The sequence below is a fragment of the Lithobates pipiens genome, unplaced genomic scaffold, assembly GCF_037356315.1.
Source record: "Lithobates pipiens isolate NorthernLeopardFrog02 unplaced genomic scaffold, aLitPip1_a1.2 Scaffold_13, whole genome shotgun sequence".
NCBI classification, from domain to species: domain Eukaryota; kingdom Metazoa; phylum Chordata; class Amphibia; order Anura; family Ranidae; genus Lithobates; species Lithobates pipiens.
Window position 1 is genome coordinate 323,149,883 of NW_027507718.1, and position 19,981 is coordinate 323,169,863.

Consider the following 19,981-nt stretch of genomic DNA (forward strand, 5'->3'; position numbering starts at 1 on the left):
GTATGCCCTCTCTTACCACATGACCACGGCAACAAAATTACTGGTTTATTGTGCTGCTTCTACTCTCCCAGCTCTACTGTACAAGAGGCTGATATAGAGTCAAATTAAGTTACTGACACAACTTGTATTTACAAACAAATACATTTAATGATGTAGTAATGAATACAAAGCCACATAATCTGTATCCTTTATATCTAGAATTCAGGTTTAAAGAGTCAGTTCACCTTTTTTTTTTTACAAAAGGTGAACTGACTCCAAATATCCTGGCCACCCCTCCGGAACCTTCTGCACATAGTGGCCATGATGCCTTCTGGTGCCAGTGTAGCAGGCTGTACACCACAATACATGGACATAAAGTGAGTACCCATCATGAGCTGGCAAGAGCTCATTGGTCAGTGCAACCACATGACCGCAATGAGTATTGAGAAAAGCACTTCTTTCTTCTGGGGCGTCTTACCTGAAGAAAAGTCACAGATGCACTTCTCATTGGTCAGCTAGGTCACATGGCTGCACTGACCAATGAGTGCTTGCCAATGAGATCATTATAATGAATAATCCCTCCGGTGTTGAGTATTGTGGTGTATGGAGTATTGGGGTGTATGGTGTATGGTTCATTACAGTAAAAAAGCATCACAGCTACTATGTGTATCAGAGTCTGGAGGGGTGGTCAGGGTATTTGAAGTAAGTTCACCTTTGTGTTTTTAATGAAAAGGTGAACTTACCCTTTTAACCAAGGGACATGACATATTACTGTATGTGATGTGTTTGTGAGTGAAGTATGTCACTGTATAAATTTGTATTATGAATTTGACTAATAAGAACAAAAGGAAAGTAAAACAAAATCACTAAATTTAAATAATAACAATTTTCTTTTTATGATTGATAAAAAAAAATCTTGAATAAGAAGGACCAAATACCACTTATTACTGGATGCATGGCCATTGAGTAAATATGAGATTAGCTTATTGTTTCAATGAGGGAATCACATTATGTACAATCAACAAAATTCTAGCTCTTGAACATTTCTCTCTATGGCACAAAATTAAAGCCTCTGTTCACATTAGTGCGCCTTGGGGAACACTTGCAAAATTACGTACATTCCCACAGTGCACAGAACCCCATGCCCTTCTTGCAGGTACGCTGCAGTGCTGCCATTCATTATTAATGGCACCCCAATGCTCCTTACTAACGCATGTGTGTTGTAGTTCACCACGGTGCATGGTAAAAAAGTAGCGTGCATTTTGGTGGAGTGTGTTTTTAAAAAAAAAACGTGCACGCCTTTCATTGGCGTGATCACTGCATATTGGGCAGACCATTAAAATGAATTGGCTGCTCAAATGTGTCGCACCTTAAAGCACACAGGCACAAGTGTGAACCCTGGCCAGAAATGTAATTTAAAAAAAAATAAAGTCGTTTTCTGAGACATGTATTTTTCCCGTTAAAACAAGGTGAAAAACACTTTCTCGTCTCATAAAAAAGAGCACAACCACAACCCTTAGACAAATAACTGTTTATAAAAAGGCAGTAGAAGGAAAAAACATTTTGTGAGCAGTGACATTTTGTGAGTATAAAGATTAGGAAAAGAGTACACATCCTCTTCTATACTGTCCATCAGCAGATCGGGGGTTTGAATGGTAATTAAACACGCAGGCAGCACTCTGCCTTGTTGTGACAGACACATATCAGCAACATGACAGCAGCAGGTACAGGCTGATCAATATTCAGAGCACAGCTGTGCCAGCAGGTGTATACCTTTCTATTGTCATGTACATTACAGGAACATCTCAAGGCTCCACTGCAGTCCATGTGCAAAGACTCATGTTTCCTCTGTTCAAGGTGTAGGTGTATGTAATTAGGTAGAACATACGGCAAAAGAACATCACCCAACTCTCTACAGAAAAGCAAGGCGTGATAAAGATATTTTACATAAAGCTGTTATTGTGATCGGAGATAGTTCCATGTATAGATTATAAAATATAAAACTACTGCTTATCGCCTTCTGAAAATTAAATACATATATTGTGTGAAATAAGTTGATCGCCTTGTTTATTTTGTAAAAGCTTTCCATGGTATAGTAACAGGGTATCCATCTACCCCATTTTCCCAGAGCAACCCCATTCTTTTTCAGAAACAGGAATAACATTTTTTTAATTTTCTCTAATATCACATATTCTGCAGAAGATGACACGTCAGATCTGAAATACACATTTTGTTATTCTTAAAGGAGAATTCTACTTTTTGTAAAAAAATATATAAAAAAAGAAACAATGATAAATTCACCCATTTTTCAAAAAGGGAAAATGTGAATTTGTTATTTATTTTTTTATTTTCTTTTGCATTTGAGCCTGCAAAGCTTTGCACCCACAATCAAGTGGATCATGGGTGTAATGATCTGGCCCTGCAGACTCTTCCTCCAGCCCCTGGGCTATGAAGCTGGATAAAACATCAATAGACTTCAAGTATGGTGATGTCGATGCAACTGTGCTCCTTTGAGAAATACAGTCCCTCAGATGCAGTGGAAAATGGGACTGGTAGTATATTCATTCACAACTTTTTGTGAATGACGATGCAGCTGTGCAGACAGAGCCACACACAGCCACTAAAATGTCAACTTTTTCAGGACGCTGCAGGGAGAAGAACCCAGCAATCGTGTACAGGTAGGGGGTCAGGCAGTTTGGGGGTGGGAGTTTGCGTATGTTGACCATGGTTCATGTTAAACCCCAGATATGGGAATAACATGAACCATGGCCAGAAGGGCAGAGTTACTTTTTAACATCTGTATGTGACCATGCTATATTGGACTTACTGAAGTCATGTTAACAACTGCAGCCAACTGTAGTAGAGCTGTATATATTGTTTATATTTTAGTAATAACAATGTATATAGTATTAACTTCTTCCCCTTCTCTCTACAAGGTAACATAACAGGGCAGTAACTTTAAAGCAAACCTGTAAGAGGGTTATACCATCTAAAGTAGCCCCAGGTCAAGGTGGCTGATCACATCTATAAGAGTGTGCTGGAAACATCTTCTTTATCAACCTTAGATTTTGTGGTGAAACTCTGCCATATCTCTTGCCATATTCCTATTGACCAGTAATGTTGTCCATCCTATTTGGTGTTCAATAGGAAGGTGTAGGGGAGCAGGTGGGTTAGAACTTGGCCATAAAAACTGTGGTCGACAAATAAAGCACCATGTTTTTTGGGTAGCTTGAGGAAGCTCTACACTTATTGTGTGTCTGCTCTACGAACCAAAGCCTATATTAGAGGGTGTGAACTACCTACAGTTTCATTTTAAAGCACAGCAATAAATGAAACCTAAGAATGAGAATTTTTACTAAGACTGATTTCAATCCAAAATGGAAAACGTTTTTAAGAGGTGGGGGAGAGTTTCCAGTTGTTGTTGAATTGTAGATAATACTTTTGTAATAGTAGAAATGAGACAAAGTCAGGTGGTGAAAGAAAGACCTTGTCAACCAAGGATACCTGTCCTTCTGTGAAAATGCATTTGGAAGGGTGTACTGAAAGTTAGAAGGGGTTAGTGAATGACTGATGCTAGTGGAAGAACCCCTCCAAGAAAATAATGAAATAAGGGAAATATTGGATTTTCCATTTGTTTTAGTGGATAGGTTTTATACAACACTACAACCATAATGTGACTGATACTGAGGAATTTCGTCATGCATACTTATATTACTAGTGTTGCTGGTATTATAGTATATGCTGCCATTTCGACCAGCTTTCCATCAAAAGGACTGCATGGATCAAGATAACCTACCACCAATGGTTTATGTACAACTACATGACAGGAATTTTGTTGTGTTTGGTTCTGTTGATCAAGTTGATAATTTTTCTATTGAAAGCTACTTAAAGGGGTTTACAAATTGGAAGATAACTGCTGTGTGTATAGTCAGCAGGTGACCTTTTTGTCTTTTAGTTTTCTAAAATTAGATCAGCGATGGCTCAGGCCTAACCTACATATTTTTTCCATTTCTAGATAACAAGGCATGAAAAGATCCTATATAATAGTTAACAGTAAGACAACTGACATCAAAGTGGTGTTGTGTCTCAAGTAATTGATGTTGTGTGCATTAAATGAATCCAGAGCTCCTATATAACACATGTGCAATCTGTAACAAACGTAGTGGGCATCAAGTTGTTCAGCTACTAGAAATGTTTTTTTTCCATCATTAGGGCATGTTATCACAATGGGAAGATAACTGCCTACGGAGAAAATTTCCTTTAATATAGTCCTCAAGTACATCGGTAATAGGAATTTCTTATTTGAAGAATGATTGTGATAGTTAGAACTGAATGAAAAACCAACTGGAAGGCTGAGAATCGAATTGTGTGCGCTTGTATGGTCAATTTTTGTACCTGTAACCCAAATGTACATGTGCTGAGAGCTATAAGTTGTGTATGGAGGAGATAATCAGCTGTTTATTTAACTGGTAAAAACAGTGAAGGTACATGTGTAGCGCAGTGGTGCAAGGAACAAAATAGTATAGTCAAAGTATACAATACAACAAAAAATATGCATGTCCAGCTTTAGTATATACGGTACTTTGCAAGATGTTTCTGGTAATGACTTTGGCTTATTGATGAATTTATGACTGGTAAGTAGAAGGGATGTGCTCTAAGCTTTCAGTTAATATTATTTCATAATTTAGCTTGATTAAATTTTATCTGGACTTAGCGTCAGATATATTTTTCATGTTAAAGTATAACTAAAGGCAAAACTTTTTTTTTGCTTTGGATAGAGTGGAGAGGGTATAGAACACCTGTCAGGTTTTTATTCCTGTCTGTCCCACCATTGGCGACCCTCTCTATATTTGTCCTGTTTACCAAGATCACAGAGAGAGTGAAAAATCAAAAATGTTGTGTTGTCACCAGAACAAGGATAGAGGAGCAATGTGGATACTAGTCCTGGTGACCCTGGTGACAACCAGATCATTAGAAAATGAAGGGAAATCTCTCCAATGGGACACAGATGGCAAAATAAACGGGGGTTATAACTATATCCTACTCTATCCAAAAAAAAAAATGCCTTTAGTCCTACTTCAAGTGCATTTATCTTTGTTCGAGTAATATCTATGGCCAGCATCTACCTCCAAGGCTGAAGTCCAAGTCCATAAATTACAATCATGTACAATTCACAAATATCTGAGACATCAGACCCCTGTTACAGTATTTAACCTTGTGACTTACTAAAAAGTTACAATGTTCCAGTCTGATCACTAGATGAGAGACCAAGCAAATGCTTCTTCCTGTCAGCAGCTGACTAATGATGTCATCTCAGCCTGGGCAAAGTGACATCACTGATTTTTAAAGCTGAAAGGCACAGCTTTTTTTTTTTTTTATTATAGTTTTGCCATAAACTGTGACATATCAGCAATTTATTCATACACTACACACATACATTTATTAAAAGATACACTTCAATGTTATATATCCTAAAACATAAGGATTTGTCGATTTCTAAGCAAACTACAGAAAACATCATATTGCTACTGATGTTATTTTTAAAAAAAACAATTGTAATTAAAAAAAACAAACATAAAATAGCAATTGGTTAAACCAATACTCTTTGACAGATGATTTTTCCCATATTGAAAATCTAACATTGGTGGACTTATGTCCAGAATATTGTTTACTTATTTTTTGAGCCCTGCAAGTCATGTTAGTGATTCATAGAACAGCTTGTAATGAGATTGTGCAGTGTAAACCGTCTGCACAGCTCATAAGACCTCCTGTAAGCACAGGAAGAAATCCGATTTCTCCATCCTGCTGTGTACCTGACAGTCCTAAAGATAATAGAAGAGGATAGAGATAGGGAACCCGATATTGCTCTTTATCAGATGGACAAAGATTGCAAGTAACCCTGGGTCACATGTGTGCTTTCCAGCCATTTATCTTCTTTTATACCTTAGCTTTGTTCTGTGATGACTGAACCTGGCTGCGGAGGTAATGGAGAGCAAAAGATGTATGTGTGTGTGTATGCATGAAATAAATATACTGTATCTTATAGTTATTGAGAAGAATACAGATAGTAAAATGCTGTTTTTGTTTCCATTATAGATTTAGGTTGAAATACAGATTTAATGGTCAAAATAATAACAAAGGATATGTGTTAGGTTAGTTGATTAGAGGAAAAAAAAGTTTTGAGAATTCAATTGAAAATTGTTCGTAAGAAAGACATATTTTTGAAGAACGATTAGACTGCACGGACTATAGTGGAAATAGCACATGGCAAAAATCCACACGTGCACTCCTGTAATGCCACCAGCAATATGGCATCAGTATCCCATAAACTCACGGTAGTGAGCAATCTGTGAGGTCGCTACATCAATACCATGCACAGCTGAGGAAAAAGGAAAAAAATGCCACCGGTTTGGCAGCAGTTTCCCATGTATGCACAGTAGAAAAATGCCATCAACAATATGAAGGTGATTTACTATGCATGTTCATTAGTAACCAATATCCAGATAATAACCAACTGTTACTGTGCATGCCTAAGAAATCATCACCATACTGATGTCTTCACAAATCATTGTGCATGTGTTTGGGTGCAGGAAAAGTGGACAATCTGTAATATAGCGCCAAAATGCCACTTATGCATGGTAGCAATTGGTCACAAATGCACTGGGAGACAGATAACAGCATTGCAGCAGGGTTAATGGCCTTTAACACTGAGGAAATAAATGGACAAAAAATTGACTTAGGGTGCTCTCACCATAAACCATGGAATAGCCCATTGAACTCCCCTCAGACTCAGAGGATTGGCAACCTCTGATGAAGTTTCGCCCCATGACGTAGTGTATAAGGTGGAGCCTGCCCCGTAACGTAATCACGTCACACTGGGCCAGTCAATGCTAAACCATTGGGAGTCTGAAGGGAATTGAATGAGCTATTCTGTGGATTATGGTGACAGCCCCCTAAGCCTAAGTGAGTTATCAAGCCTAGATTCCTGCAGAGAATAAGGATTATGTGTGTATGGTACATCTTGAAATTCTCCATCAGACATGTCTAGAACTTATATTCTAGAGGTCTTTAAATTGGTGAGTAATATACATAGGAGAGAACGGCTGGAGGTGGTGTGTTTAGAGAAGGCTGTCTTTATCAAGGTTTTCAATGTTGAAGAGGAGTGATTTACACAATGCCATTATAATTTTCTGCACTAAATATATTGCTGATTGTAACATGCATTTATTATTTGAATTTATGAATTCACAAATGAATTATACTGGGTAGTGAAATACCAATAGAACCATTCCAAAGTTCAAGCACTACAGTACCTTGAAAAAAGTATTCATACCCCTTGAAATTTTCCAAATTTGGCATGTTACAACCACAAATGCAAATGTATTTTGTTGGGATTTTATGTGATATACCAACACAAAGTGACACATAATTGTGAAGTGGAAGGAAAATGATAAATGGTTTTCAAAGAGTTTTACAAATAAATATCTGAAAAGTGTGGCGTACATTTGTATTCAGCTCCCTTTACTCTTGATAACCCTAACTAAAATCTAGTGGAGTCCACCTGTGTGTAATTTAATCTCAGTATAAATACATCTGTTCTTTGAAGACATCAGAGGTTTGTTAGAGAACCTTAGTGAACAAACAGCATCATGAAAGCCAAGGAACATACCAGACAAATCAGGGATAAAGGTGTGGAGAAGTTTAAATGAGGGTTAGGTTATAAAGAAATATTCCAAGCTTTGAACATCTCACGGAACACTGTTCAATCCATCACTTGAAAATGGAAAGAGTATGGCACAACAGCAAACCTACCAAGACATGGCCATCCACCTAAACTGACAGGCCATGCAAGGAGAACATTATTTAGAGAAGCAGCCAAGAGGCCCATGGTAACTCTCTGCAGAGATACACAACTCAGGTGGGAGAATCTGTCCACAGGACAACTATTAGTCGTGCACTCCACAAATCTGACCTTTATAGAAGAGTAGCAAGAAGAAAACCATTGTTGAAAGAAAGCCATAAGAAGTCCCGTTTGCAGTTTACGTGAAGCCATGTGGAGGACACAGCAAACATGTGAAAGAAGGTACTCTGGTCAGATGAGACCAAAACTGAACTTTCTGACCTAAAAGCAATACGGTATGTGTGGTGTAAAACTAACACTGCACATCATTCTGAACACACCATCTCCACCGTGAAACATGGTGGTGGCAGCATCATGTTGTGGGTGATGTTTTTCTTCAGCAGGGACAGGGAAGCTGATCAGAGTTGATGGGAAGATGGGTGGAGCCAAATACAGGGCAATCTTAGAAGAAAACCTGTTAGATTCTGCAAAAGACTTGAGCCTGTGGCAGAGGTTCACCTTCCAGCAGGACAATGACCCTAAACATACAGCCAGAGCTAGAATGGCATGGTTTAGATCAAATCATATCCATGTGTTAGAATGGCCCACTTAAAGTGCAGACCTAAATCCAATTGAGAATTGGTGGCAAGACTTGAAAATTGCTGTTCACAGATGCTCTCCATCAAATCTGACAGAGCTTGAACTATTTTGCAAGGAAGAATGGGCAAAAATATCCCTCTCTAGATGTGCAAAGCTGGTAGAAACATCCCCAAAAAGACTTGCAGCTGTAATTGCAGGGAAAGGTGTTTCTACAAAGTATTGACTGATACAAATGCTCACCACACTTTTCACATATTTATTTGTAAAAAAAAATTGAAAACCATTTATCATTTTCCTTCCACTTCACAATTATGTACCATCCAGATAACATTAAGAAAAGGCCTGGCTGCTTCCTCTTACTACCCTGCCATGGACATCCCCCCTGCTCTCATCACTGCCAGTATAACACCATTGCTGCCACCAACACACCTAAATTACCCACCTGCATTCTCTAGACCCAGGCTTGTCACAACACCACCTTCCCACTTTCACCACAGCACCTGCGCCTCTGCCTACTGTTCATAGTGCCCAATCCACATCATCTCCTTCCTGTTCTTACCACCACATCTGCATCAACCTTGCACTCACCACCATGCTTACCTACTGCCACTGACTTTTTACACATCCACTTGTACACACCCTCATTTCAACCAAAGTCTCTTCCTCCCCAGCTTTCAATATCATATCTATATCCTACACATACCTTCATGCCTACACATCCTCCTTCCTTCTTTAAATACTGCACCATGGCATCTGACTCACATCCTCCACCCTTGCACTCATTCCAAAATGTGTGCAAGTCACTGGTTCACTTTTAACGTCATGTTGTAGCTTCCCTCCATATTCTCACACCTACACTTGCACCACCCCCTAGCCATCGCACCTGACTCCCCCCTATTCCTCCATTACTACTCTTGTATGCGGATTCCCCCATGGCCACATCTGCACACTCCCCCACTGACAGCACAGTTCTTCTCACCCATCACTCTAACTACTGTGCCTGCATCCACCCTAGCAACCTTGCTCTGACCATCACACTAGCCTCTTTTCCAACCTCCTCATCCCCATCCATGCCCGGCCTATAAATAAATATATATAATATATAATATATATATAATATATATATATATATATATATATATATATATATATATATATATATATATATATATATATTGTATATATTTAAGTGAGCAAATATTTGCATGTGAAATTTTGATCATTGTGCTTATTGCAAGAAAATCAAGCTATAATAGAACAAAAAACATCCAGGTTTATTTTCATTTGATAAAGATGCTACACATATGTGCACAACCTACAGAGCATATTTCATCAAGATGTTCTGGGAACAAGAAAAGCAAGTAAAATGTAGCACAATATAGTGAATAGTCGAGAACAGAATTCCTATTTACACTGATCTATAAAACAACAATTTTAATTTATCTCTAAAACATACTTTAGATATAAACAGATACACAGTTACCTTAAAAAGAAGTTAGATTTTAACTACTATTAGATTACTGAAGTTCCTGTGCGATTCAGTGTGGTATAATTTTCAGGCCAATCATTGGAATGGGCTCAAATCACACCAAAAGTAGATGACGTACTACGTTTTAAAATGCAGTACTATGTAATCCAGTGCAGGCAAATGCACCAGGTTTGCGATCTGCATTTGGAGTGTAGTTAGGAATACATTAACACCCACAGAAGATTACATACCCAGCGTTTTTTGAACACGGTGTGGGAAACATGCACGGAATGAGGGTTTGTCCCACCACGTTCGGGTGTGAACGAGCACTTAAAGCATATTTTCTGTTGGATGTTATGGATATAGTCATCGCAGTGTTCCTTCACTCTATTATGTAAAGGGTCATAGTAAAGGCCATGCTAAGAAAATGTACATCTTTCATCCAAAGACTAAAGCTAAGTTAAGACTAAAGTTAAAGCCTGAAGACTAAAATAAACATCTGTGACCTAAGGCAACAGAAATAATTCTGCATGAACATAGCACTTACAAGACATACTTTAGCACCTACCTGGCCATGATTCGGGAGAGATCCATAACCCATCTGCTGATTCAAAAGTCCCTTCTGCTTCATGATAAGTATGCGCTTCTGTTCCTCACTCAAATGGCTCATCTGTGGTGGCATTGGAGGCTGTTGCTGCTGCTGCTGTTGTATGTATGGTAACATGGCATTTTTGTTTTGGTTGGCAATTGGAGGAGTCATTCGTTGACTCATATCTACATTAAAATGCGTCAGTGGCTTTGTATTACCATAATTGAGCATATTGGGTGTTTTGCTGATTGAGTTGGAGTTTAGATTGCTGGTTTGCTGACTTATCATGTTCATGTGGCTTTGAGGGAGGTAGTTGTTCATAGTGGTTTTGGATGGATTATTACCTATTGGAGGTACAATAGAATTTTGGTTGTTATAGGGTTGAGGATACATCATTGGGCTATTTGGCTTCTCATTTCCAAACGTTCCTCCATATGGACTAGTTGGAGGCCCTACAGGTGACCAGTTGGATGGCTGGTTTGTATGTTGTTGTTGTTGTTGCTGTTGTTGCTGCTGATGTTGCTGTTTTTGTTGTATGAGTTTTGCTCGTTGCTGTTGCTGTGCTGCCATTTGCTTTAGTTGCTCAGCTGGAGATAAGTCAGCACTTGGGAGGTTTACAGACCCATTTCCTGAACTAGAAGTTGGTGTCATGACATAGCCATTGCCAGGTCTTGTTGAGGTCTGACCTGGTGTAAGAGGTGGATTTGGTGTTTGTGGCGACTGGACAACACAACTTGCAGGGGAACCTGCAAGCATTAATGTTGATGGAGCACTGGATACTGAGGGTATACTGGACACAGAAGACACATTAGAAAAAGAAGGACCAGATGAAGATGGTCTAACCTGGGGAGAGCCCATTGAGACATGTGGGAAAGGCGAGTGAGATGGATCACTCTTTACACTGGCACTTTCTTGAGGAAGCGGTGTGTGAGCTGTAGGCCTAGAGAAGTCTAGGTCCTTTTTTTCCTCAAAGTCCTCATTGAACAAGTCCTGAATATCATCTTCAGGGACTGTGTTAGCAAGTTCATCGATCAACTCCTGCCACTCCTGGTCATTCAAATTAATGTCCGAGAAAAGCTTGTTTTGGTTGGAAAGGGAAGTATCAGAAGTGTCGATGACAGAAGCGTCATCTAGTGGTTCTTGTTTCATTTCTTTGTTGAGGATATTGAAATTCTCCTCCAACTCGCTAGAACCATTTACTGCTACCTTTACATCCTGCTGTCCACCATTTTTATTTATGTCCTCTGCTCCACCCGAATGAGTCACGCTATTAGTAACAGGTAGGTGTGGCTTTATATCAAGCTGGTGAAGGGGTGACACCGAAGGGAGTGGCATGTTTGAAATATTATTAAGAGTGTCCATACCTTGAATGTCCTTTCTTCGCCGCTTAGCAGAAGGGGAATACCTGTCATCACAAATGCCATTTTGTTGCTCTCCATTAAGCGGTGAACGCGCCCCTTCTAATTTCTTCTGCACAGCTTCTTGAAGCTACAAATAAAAGAACACAAATCAATACATTTGCATCTATAAACAAGCAAGACTAAGACTACAGTGCAAAGCAATGGTACCATTATCTATATTTACTCATCAGGTGTATACATTCATCTAATAACCAAGGGATATGGTGGTTACTCTTTATTACAACTAATCTGCATCACTTTATTGGTAATATTGAATCTCATATGCAACTAGGCTATCTTTACACCTTCATAACATTTAATTACACATGTCCCCCCTTCTCAGTGTAACTTGATAGTGTACTGATGAGAACAAAGTGAAATGATGTTTCCTTTTGATACAGAAAAGGAAATGACTGCCTAAACAAGGAAAGTCCACCATTCTGAAAGATTTATTAGTTTGATCCCATGATCTAAGTGTGGCTCTATCTACAGCTTAATTGCCATAACTAAGTGTGGGATGTATAATACTAGTGGGTCATATCCTTCTGTGGGTGGTACATATCAGGGCTCTAGATTTATGTGCACTGAGCTTGCTATGGGAGAATAAATTCAGGCATTTGTCAACATGCTCCCTTTACTGTTAGGTCCCACAAGCACTCCAGGGTAAATGTTCATTTATTTCACATCATGTCTGCTTCTGTGGGCTCCAGCACCATGGCTTTCACCTACCGGCTACTCTACTGCTTATCACAGAGGGCAGAATGTTGCCATGAGAATAAAGCAATGCAGATGAAAGCAGACCAAAGGGATGCATATGGAAACGGATTGAAGTGCAAGCTTGAATGCAAGATTTAGTAGTGACAGACAATAATATTAAAGCGTATCCATAATCAAAATGAAAAAACATTATTTATGTCCGCATTGTATTTCAAGTATTTCTAGCCTACTCCTATTGCGTGATCCCGAAGTTTGTAATATTAGCTTTTTGAAGTTTCCCACACATTTGCCATCTTGAATTCTGTGACATGTATTCACTAAACCCTGTGGGTAGGCACTACTGCATCACACATTTCACAGAGGCTGCCTTCTATACTACAGATGTGGATGGTACCCAGTAACATTTGAAGTGAACTTGACATGCCTGTGGGTACAAATCTGTGCAACCCCCACCCTTCCCCCAGACTGGAAAGGCCTTGATTTTACTCCAACTTTAGAGCTAAGGCATGCAAACCTTTCACTACCCAGTAAGTAAACTCAGTGGTCCGTGGACAGGTATCAGTCAGGTTTAAAGGATCATGAGCCACCCTGGAAAAAAAATCTACACATAATGAAAATTACATGCTTGTGGGGGTCCGTTCTTAAAGTGTTTGTAAAGACTACTCACAAAGAGGTAGAGGAGGTGCCCAGGGTATAACATCCCTACCAAGAATGGGAAAAAAAAATGCCTGAAATGGCTGACACATCCAAATGCACCAAAATGCATGTAATTGCATTTACAAACTGCAACTATCTGTAGAAATACACTTTTTCAAGTGAAGATTACTGGCATTTAGCTGCTATAAGATACAAATGTCCATGTGAACATAACCTAAAGCAAGGCTGAACAAGCTATAGATGATTTGATTTTCTTTCCTATGATGATGGCACGGGGAGCCTCCCCATCTGGCAGAACACAATGATTGGGTGAGACAGTGGTGTAGTGGTTAGCACTCTCACCTAGCAGTAAAAAGGGTCACTGGCTTGAATCCCAACCATGACACTACCTGCCTGGAGTTTGCATGTTTGTCCCTGTGTGGGTTTCCTCCCACACTCCAAAGACATCCTTAGCTTCCTCCCACACTCCAAAGACATAATTAGCTTCTGTATACATTTGACCCTAGTATATGAATGTGAGTTAGGGACCTCAGATTGTAAGCTCCTTGAGAGTAAGGACTGATGTGAATGTACAATGTATATGTAAAAGTGCTGTGTAAATTGACAGTGCTATATAAGTACCTTAAATAATAATAATTACTGATAGTGGCTATAGTCGCCGGCAGTAATCGTATGTAAAAATTCTGACCCAAGTTGATCAATGGGTACAACCAACCTGCCTATAGATGGATGAATCTCAGTCGGTCCCTGCTTTACTGGCCTATGGAGATTCAATCCATCTATGGCCGGTTTAAAAAGTTTAAAAAGTTTAAAATGTCAGACCTAGTGACCATTCTACTCTATTCCCAAATACTCGAATAAGTATTTTAAGTATGAAAACACAAAGTCACAGAGGCAATGGCAACACTGTCTATGGTTAATTGTAGCTTAGTAAAAGTTAAAAGCTTCATTGCAAACAATGCAAAGTGAAGCGGACAAACTGGAATTTCTGTGTAAAACAAGCCCACAATTGATGTGTAGTAACTGACGGGATTAAGCGTGAGAAATAGATGCAAGAGTTGCACATGAAGCTGTTCTATAACACATAAAGAAGTGGCCTGTATATAAAACAGCTACAATAGGAATCTCATACTTGAAACATGTAACAAAATTAGGAATTCTGCAACATTTAATCTGTGGATGAAAGGAATTGTGTCTACATTCCACTAAACACACAAGTGCTGTTAGAAATAAAGCACATCCATGACAGTTGTCTTAGTCATATTTATTTAGCGTTTGAAGTGTTTTCAAGACACTCCTTTAGTTCTTCCCCAAATCAAAGACTTATCCTGGCTTAGAAATGACTGCCGTCATAGGGAAGCCAGCTGATACAAGGCATGTTAACTCAGCAACCACTGACACTTTCTCTTGTCAGGGCCTGTTACACTAGGGCGTTAAGGGACCTAAGAAAGGTAAGGCTTTACCCCAGCTACAGATCAAAGCCTTCTATATCCACAGTGCTGAGATCATTTCCATGCCCCAAAGCAGCAATGGACAAAACATAAATGCATCATACTTCACTCCCAAAAGTATAAGACCGTACAGTAGCTTCCTATTTTCAAACAACTGCGCCAGCCATCGCACGCACAAAACATAAAAAAAGCTCTGTCGAAAAAAACCCCCCAAAAACCCTTAGAATCCTATTGCTGACTATTGATGTGAATGCATGCAACACCCGCTCTCATAGCTTTCAAATAACATGATAGGTTTATACACAGAGCCGCACAGGAAATAATATTTTGCAATCATAAAATTTTAACAAATTCCAAAATATTGTCTTCTATACATATTAACTTGTCATGTTAATTCTCCATGATGATTTACCCTGACAGCTGTAAATCAGAGAAAACCAGTATCTGCTGTCTATACCAGCCTAAGTTTGCATGATTGTCTATTGTAGAAAAAAGAATATTAGAAAGGAAGAGGAGGTTTACAGTTGTAGGGTTTAAGACTACTGATTGTTGGCAAATGTCCAGTTGGGTAATCCTGCAAGAAATGCCTCACTGTTAAAAACTAAGGCTGGCCATACATGGTCGAATTTCAAAAGAATTTTCTTTTGAAAATCATAAATTTTGTGCGTTTTGTGAACACCCATTGAATGGTGCCACCATTGATTTTGAAATTTGGCCAACCAAGCCTTCAATTTCCCCTGTTGCTACAGAAAATAATTTTCATGGCTAGGAATCTTCTTATCTTTCCGGGAATTCTTTTAATCATCAACCAAGTTAGTTGCTAAATGTTGTACCTTCAAAAATGTAACCATATTGCTACACTCAGAGGCGCCTCTCTTCTGTTTTATACTCTGTAGCTTTTTGCTCCTAATCCCCTTGTGGAAGCTGCCATTTGTGGATAGACATTTTATGGTTACACAACCTATCACATTACTATAATCTTTTTATATGGACTATAATAGTGGCGGCTCTTGTTTTTTTTGTTTGGGGGGGGGGCAAACAACCACCCCCCACCCGCTCGCTGTCTGCCAGCCGGTCCAGTTACCCCACCTAGGCGGTGGGCATCAAGCAGCGGCAGGGATCGGGCCACGGTGGACATCAAGGAGGGGCAGGGGTCAGGCATCGGCGGACATCAGGATGCGGTGGGTATCGGTTAGCAGCGCCTGTGTCTTCTCCTCCTCCCTGCTTCCGCCATGCGTCTCCTCCCCTCCTCCTAGGTGTCCAATAGGATCACCTGTCTTTTCAGCCAATCAGGTGATGAGTATCAGACCTGCTTCCTGGCCGGGAGGAGGATCAGTGTTGCACCTGGGTGGGCTCATAGTGCAATGCTCTGCACCACAAGCCCACCCTATTTTGAAGCCTATTAAAGCCTCTGAAAGGAACTGGACGCATGAATAGGGGGTGGTGGAAGCGATGGATAGAGCATTGCATTGAAACATTACTAGAAGGTGGAGGGGGTGGCAGCCGTGGATAGAGGGGGTGGTGCTCGGGCGCCCCCCTAATGGAGGGCCACTGGAGAATAAATGGAAAGGACTTATGAACAAATGATTGTGTAACAAATCATCTGAGTTTCCATTATTTCTTATACGAGTGCTTTGGATTACAAGCATGTTTCCGGAATGAATTATGCTCACAATCCAAGGTTTTACTGCACTTTAATTAGGGTAGATACCTATTGTTGAAGAAAACTCATAATGAAGGCTTATGGATCCTTCATAATGGGTGAGGGTACAGACAGCAGAACATCTAGGCATACTCCTAATCAAGTATGTAATGCTTGCAACAAACGTGAGGCCGCCTTTGTTCCTCAAAGTACGGTTTTTATTTCACAATAAGCATTCGGCTTCATTCTATCCCAAAAGCACTTCATATTGGTAGCCTGTGTAATGAGCTGGAAAATTTCGTTTTCATTCCTATTTTCTTAAAAACTCCTTCAAAACAGCTCCCACTGCTAAACACGTGTTGAAATGTAATAAAAAAATAAATAAAAAAAAAATGAAAATTTACCTTCAAAAGATTAAGCTATGACAAAAATCGGATATTTATCTGTGAACTTATTGATATATTTTTTTTTTACACTAAAAGACAAACTAAAACAAGGAGAAACCTTTTGAGAAATTATCTGTGAAAGTGCTCAATGAGAGGCTGAAATGAAGCGTTACATTTATAAATGCAGCATCTTTTGCATAAACACAAGAAGGGGTACTCGAGGTTTTATGTGCCTGGAGGAGCAGCTCTGCTCTAAATCACCAGCAGCAATTCATTTCTCCAAAGAGATTAAGCCAAGGTGCTGTTGTTATGGTAACAGTCTTTGCCGATCACGATCTGTCTTCACCGGGCTCCAATAACCTGTTCACTGCCGGTACCACCTACCACGCACAAGGCAGGAATAAAACAGGTAGAAGGAACCTTGTGCTGACATTATGCACTGGGGAGCTGTTTTACATGGAACACGCAAAACGGGAATTCAAAACTTACGAGTTTTTATTTCACACCTGTGTTTTTATGAAGGTGTATATGCTGGAACACACTGCATTTATCCAAACCTGAGCAAACAAAATCTAGAGCAACCAATCAGCTTCTATCTTCAGCTTGTTCAGTTAGGCTTTGAAAATGAAAGGTAGAAGCTGATTGGTTGCCATGCTCAGCTACTCCAGTTTTGATAAATCTCCCTCTTTGTTCGTTTGTTATGCATTCAAGTCCAACCCCGTGTAACTAAAATATTATCCCTTTTATTGTATGTAAAACACTATTTCAATAAAAGAAAAAGATATGAAATGAAAAAAATTACCTCTTGCATTGCAGCTGTTAAAGTGTTACTAAACCCAGGACCCTGCATTCCCTATATCTGGTCTCCGGCAGTACATGGAAATGCAATAGATTTAGTAAATATAATCTGCTAAATACCTTTTCTCATCAGCAGGATATAGCAGACTTGTGACTTCTATCAGTGTGTGGTTAAAGCTTGTAGGAGGAGTTTTCACCCCCACCCCCTGACTGTCCTATGAGGCTGCAGGACCCCTGACCCTCTGTCTGGAAAGTGCTGATTGGCCCTGTGCTGATCACATGCACTCTCTCTCTCTCAAGAAAAAAAAACTCTTTAGCAATACACACCAAACTGAGCATGGCTCTGTTCTCTCAAGAGATGTTTGAAGAAGGGGAGGATCAGGGAAGACAGGATCAAACATCCTTTTTACACAATGCAGAGGATTAACCCCTTAGTTTCCACAGTGATTATAACAAGCATGTTTTACTGCATATACAGACTGATTTTACTGTTGTGGGTATAGTAACACTTTAATTGCTCTTTTGGTCCATGGGAGAAAAAAGAAAGATTTGCTTTTTCTATTTTCTGCTCCCCTTCACAGATAGACCAGTCTCTGCAGCTTCTTCTCCCCTGCGCTCCAAAGGTCTAGGGTACTCAAGTCACCAAGACCAAAGCTGGGTCCAGAGCCCTACATTGGACGTGATGACTCCAAGGGATAGCCCTTTACCGGTGTGTGGGGAGCATCATCTGATGGGGATGCAGAAAATCAGGTAAATAAAACTGTTTCCCCTCTCCCCTTGACAAACGGAGCCATTAACTTTTGCAGTGCAGGCGCAGTCCCACTGCAAGGGATCATTTTAAATTTAATCACTTTCCATACCAGCCATTGTTAAATGACGTCTGCAGGAGGGATTTCCCATCCTGGGCAGGCGTCATATGACGTTCTCGGCTTCCCGGACATCTAGGGGGCCCACGTCACTTGGGAGCCGATGCCCGCCGGGCACCCGCGATTGCCCAATAACAGAGCAGGACCGTGGATCTGTGTGTGTAAACACACAGATCCACGTCCCGTCAGGTGAGAGGAGACCGATGGTGTGTTCCAAGTACAGAGGAAGACCGATCGGTCTCCTCCCCTTGAGAGTCCCATTCCCCTACAGTTAGAATCACTCCCTAGGTAACACATTTAACCCCTTGATCGCCCCCTAGTGTCAACCCCTTCCCTGCCAGTGACATTTATACAGTAATCAGTGCATTTTTATAGCACTGATCAGTGTATAAATGTGAATGGTCTCAAAATAATGTCAAAAGTGTCCAATATGTCCGCCGCAATGTCACAGTCAAAATAAAAATCACAGATCACCGCCATTACTAGTAAAAAAATAAATAAATAATAAAAATGCCATTAATCTAGCCCCTATTTTGTAGACGCTATAACTTTTGCGCAAACCAATCAATATACGCTTATTGCGATTTTTTTTACCAAAAAAATATGTAGAAGAATACATATCGGCCTAAACTGAGGAAACAATTTGTTTTTGTTTTTTTTAAATTGGGAAGTTTAATATAGCAAAAAGTAAAAAATATTGTGTTTTTTTCAAACTTGTTACTCTTGTTTTATCTATAGTGCAAGAAATAAAAACTGCAGAGGTAATCAAATACCACCAAAAGAAAACTCTCTTCATTTGGGTACAGTGTTGCAATTGTCATTCAAAGTGTTACAGCACTGAAAACTGAAAATTGGCCTGGGCAGGATGGGGGTGAAAATGTCCTGTATTGGAAGTGGTTAAAAAAGATAGACAGCTTATTGGTCAAAAGCATAAGAAAATGTATCTTGCAATACTGACCTTGAAATAAACACTATACTAAGGTCACGTGCTACTGCAGTTTATGCCCCATACACACATCAGATTTTCTGCAGATTTTTTCCTTCAGGTTTACCAAAATCATGTATTGCCAGGGCCTGCCTGATTGCATACAAATTGAAACTCCTAAGGTTTGGTGGTTTTACCAATGGTTTTGGTAAATCTGAAGGAAAAACACAGCAGAAAAACTGATAGTGTGTATGGGGCTTTAGAGGCTTCTCAATATAGAACAAACATGTCATGTTGAAGTGTCCTGTTGTACATACTCCTGCTATAAGGCTCCCTTCACACTTGTGTGACTCCAAAGTCGTACAATTACCAGTGGGACTTTGATGCGACTTTACACTCTCGGGCACTCATTAAAGTAGTGCAGGAACCTTTTTAAAGTAGCTGCAACTTTAGGTCAGATAGATCCAAATGGGTGCCACGGGTATTCAATAGGCTGAGACTTGTCATACGACTTTAAGTGTCCAAAGTCACATGAATCCCACTGTTTTATTTGTTTTTTTTTGTTTTTTACTAGAACTTTATTGAAATGCCACAAGTGACATTTCATTAAGTTCTATTCACACAGTCAGATTTCGATGCGGTAGCATCCAACTGTGCTGAAAA

The 19,981-nt window shown here is 39.7% G+C and overlaps 1 protein-coding gene across 2 annotated transcripts in view; it reads right to left on the minus strand.

Moving 5' to 3' along the window:
- MAML3 (mastermind like transcriptional coactivator 3) overlaps positions 1–19,981 on the minus strand; it is a 470,120-nt gene that overhangs the window by 165,550 nt on the left and 284,589 nt on the right. For both annotated transcript variants that reach the window (XM_077476932.1, XM_077476931.1), the window contains exon 2: positions 10,456–11,964. In XM_077476932.1, coding sequence (XP_077333058.1) covers positions 10,456–11,964 — 1,509 coding nt within the window. The remainder of the gene's footprint in view (positions 1–10,455; positions 11,965–19,981) is intronic.